The sequence below is a fragment of the Lottia gigantea genome (assembly GCF_000327385.1).
Source record: "Lottia gigantea unplaced genomic scaffold LOTGIsca_41, whole genome shotgun sequence".
In the NCBI taxonomy this organism is placed as follows: Eukaryota; Metazoa; Mollusca; class Gastropoda; family Lottiidae; genus Lottia; species Lottia gigantea.
Genome location: NW_008709421.1, coordinates 2,006,198 through 2,008,746, shown reverse-complemented (window position 1 = coordinate 2,008,746; position 2,549 = coordinate 2,006,198). Strand labels below are relative to the sequence as shown.

At 30.8% G+C, this 2,549-nt stretch overlaps 1 protein-coding gene across 1 annotated transcript; it reads right to left on the bottom strand.

Annotated features, from left to right (window-relative positions):
• On the bottom strand, positions 1-165 carry LOTGIDRAFT_122648 (hypothetical protein; the record flags this gene model as incomplete). Its single annotated transcript, XM_009060284.1, has 1 exon — positions 1-165. A coding segment is annotated over one exon (165 nt), but the record flags the coding sequence as incomplete, so codon positions are not given.
• Between the last annotated feature and the right edge of the window lie 2,384 nt (positions 166-2,549).

Here is a 2,549-nt window from a genome sequence, read left to right as displayed (position 1 = left end):
CTATATGCACTTGGGTAAAACAAGAGATTTAATAACATATATTCTGCCAATTATTGTTAATGGATGCCATGTCCACATGCCCAATAGTTTCTTTGTGCTATTTATCTTTTCTCTGAAGTTAAACTCCGTTATATCTTCCAAAACAGTTGTAAACGTTATCCCTAAAATTTAAAGTTTCCTTGTTCCCATATTAATTTCAAATCTTTGCATAGCTTTTCTTTTTTTTTGACCCCATTCTACTTCTTTCTACAACTTTCATTTCCCAATGAACATCTTGGAGGAAACATATGTCAAATTTTTTTTTTTCGAATGTATTCAAATAAATCAATACGTTTTTTTTTCTCTGCTAAACCACGACAATTCAGTGATATAATTTTTAACGAACTACTCATTATTACAAGTTAAAATAAAGTATTCTAAAATTTGTATCTGTTTTGTCCTAAAAGATAATTGAATTTTCGTTTCTAGTCTTATTCGTACTAAATTAAAGAAATTATCCAAAGTTAGAATACAATGTAATGATTTCAAAAAGTAAACTGTGATATTAACAATGTGTTCAAATATAGTCCAATAATAAATAAATATATACATTTTAACAACCATGTGTTGGTATGCGATTGTGAATCTTGCTCTATTGACAAATTCTTATAATCTAAGATATGTTTTGTGTAAAAGTAATAGTATGTGATATCGTAGACTTTTCCAGTACTACAATCTACTGAGTTGACTTATAATAGTGGTTATATTTAACAAGTTTAGAGGTGTTATTCCCTTTGATTTGATAAAATATCATACGAGTTTTCAAAAGGATGCCAATTCAATATTTATCAGTTTACACTGGTTCATCACCATATACGGGTGAAAGATATCTATTGGTAATTACATAGTAAACAATGTTTTAATCAGGGATTCTGAGTATATATATTTGCCAGTCATGTCTGATTGAAACTTATAATAGTCTGAAATCAGTTTTAATCTTTAAGACTATTCTCATGCCAATGTGTTAGATTTTCAGGATTTTTCATGAATTCTCAATGAAAATTTAAACAAGGATCTGAATTTGGTGTTACAATGTCTGGTTGAGAACTTCAAAAATCAACAGCCCTGTATTTTTAAAACATTAAATATTATTGAAACAAGTAATTAGTGTGGCTTACCTATATACTTTCAGAAGACATTATCAGTTTTAATTGATATCAATATTACAATGAATGCTAGTTATTAGAATTTGTTGTCAAAAGTTCGTTCGATTTGTAACATTTATAGTCTAAAAAGTTTGAGGTACAGATTCTCTAGTTTGGCTGGAAGAGTTATATCCACCACGTGTTCTTCTACTTCGTCTATCCTCAGGTTTACGGGTATCAATATCGGCACTAAACAGTTTGTCACATCCTTCAAATAAGTGTATCTTTGTTCTTTTTCTTCCCTGAACCTTTGCATATACACTTCCGTTAAAATACCATGCCGATTCCACTCCCTCTGTTTCACGTAGTCTGTTGATCAGTTGTGCATTTTTTAGTGTAACGTCATCAAAGACTTTTATACCATTTTCAAAAAAAGACCCCTTTATTCTTCATTATTCTACTCTTTGTTTCGGAGTTTATGAATTTACAGATGATTGGTCTTGGTAAGTTTGTGAATTTTGATGGTAGTCTGTGAAAGGCTACAATCTCAGATATGGCTAACTCTTCACCTGCTAGTCTTTTGACAATTCCACAAAACTTATTGCACAGATTTTCACCTTGACTTTCAGATGTTCATTTTCCTTGAGTAGTGTTCATTGTAGACATACATATACTTTTGTTTATTCTGTTTGTATTGGTTTGCATTCTATTGTCTACTTCTCTTAGCTCTTGTTTCAGTATTTCATTTTCTTTTTGAAGGCGCTCGTTCACAATAAGAGTAGCATCATATTTTTCAGTCAATTCGTTAATTTTATCAGCCAGCTGCCTTATATCCAATTTCATTTCCTTCCTCACTTCAGATATGATTGTATTTTTTATCTCTGCCACAAAAAGGGCAAGATCACTTTTGGTCACCATATTCTCCTTCAGAAAAACAGTAGAATCATGAATATCTTCCATATTTATTGAGTCCTCAGTCAAGGATGAACCATTAGATGAATTTGGTCTGTTTCTCTTAGTAGATTGTTTATCACTATCAGGTTGTTTTTTATTTTCTATTTTGGCTAAATTTCAAATTGGTGATAAATGGTCAATTAATTTTGCTCAGTTCATTAAACAGTTCACTACACAGCTCAATACACAGCTTACAATTCTTAAATAAGTTCACTTAAGTCAGACTCTTAAACAATCTGGTCTCCTGATTACTCTTCTCACTTGTTACACCTAATCACTAAAACTTCCTTCAATACTTTATATGAATTTATGTACATCCCAATATTTCAAAAACCTCTGGTCTCAGAATAATTATTTTTATCCCTATGATATCAGCACATCCTTGTATTATAATTGTCCAAAAACTATCCAAAAGAAACAACTGGTTCACAAGTTATTAGTCATTTGTCACAGAGCAAATTCCTCCCACTT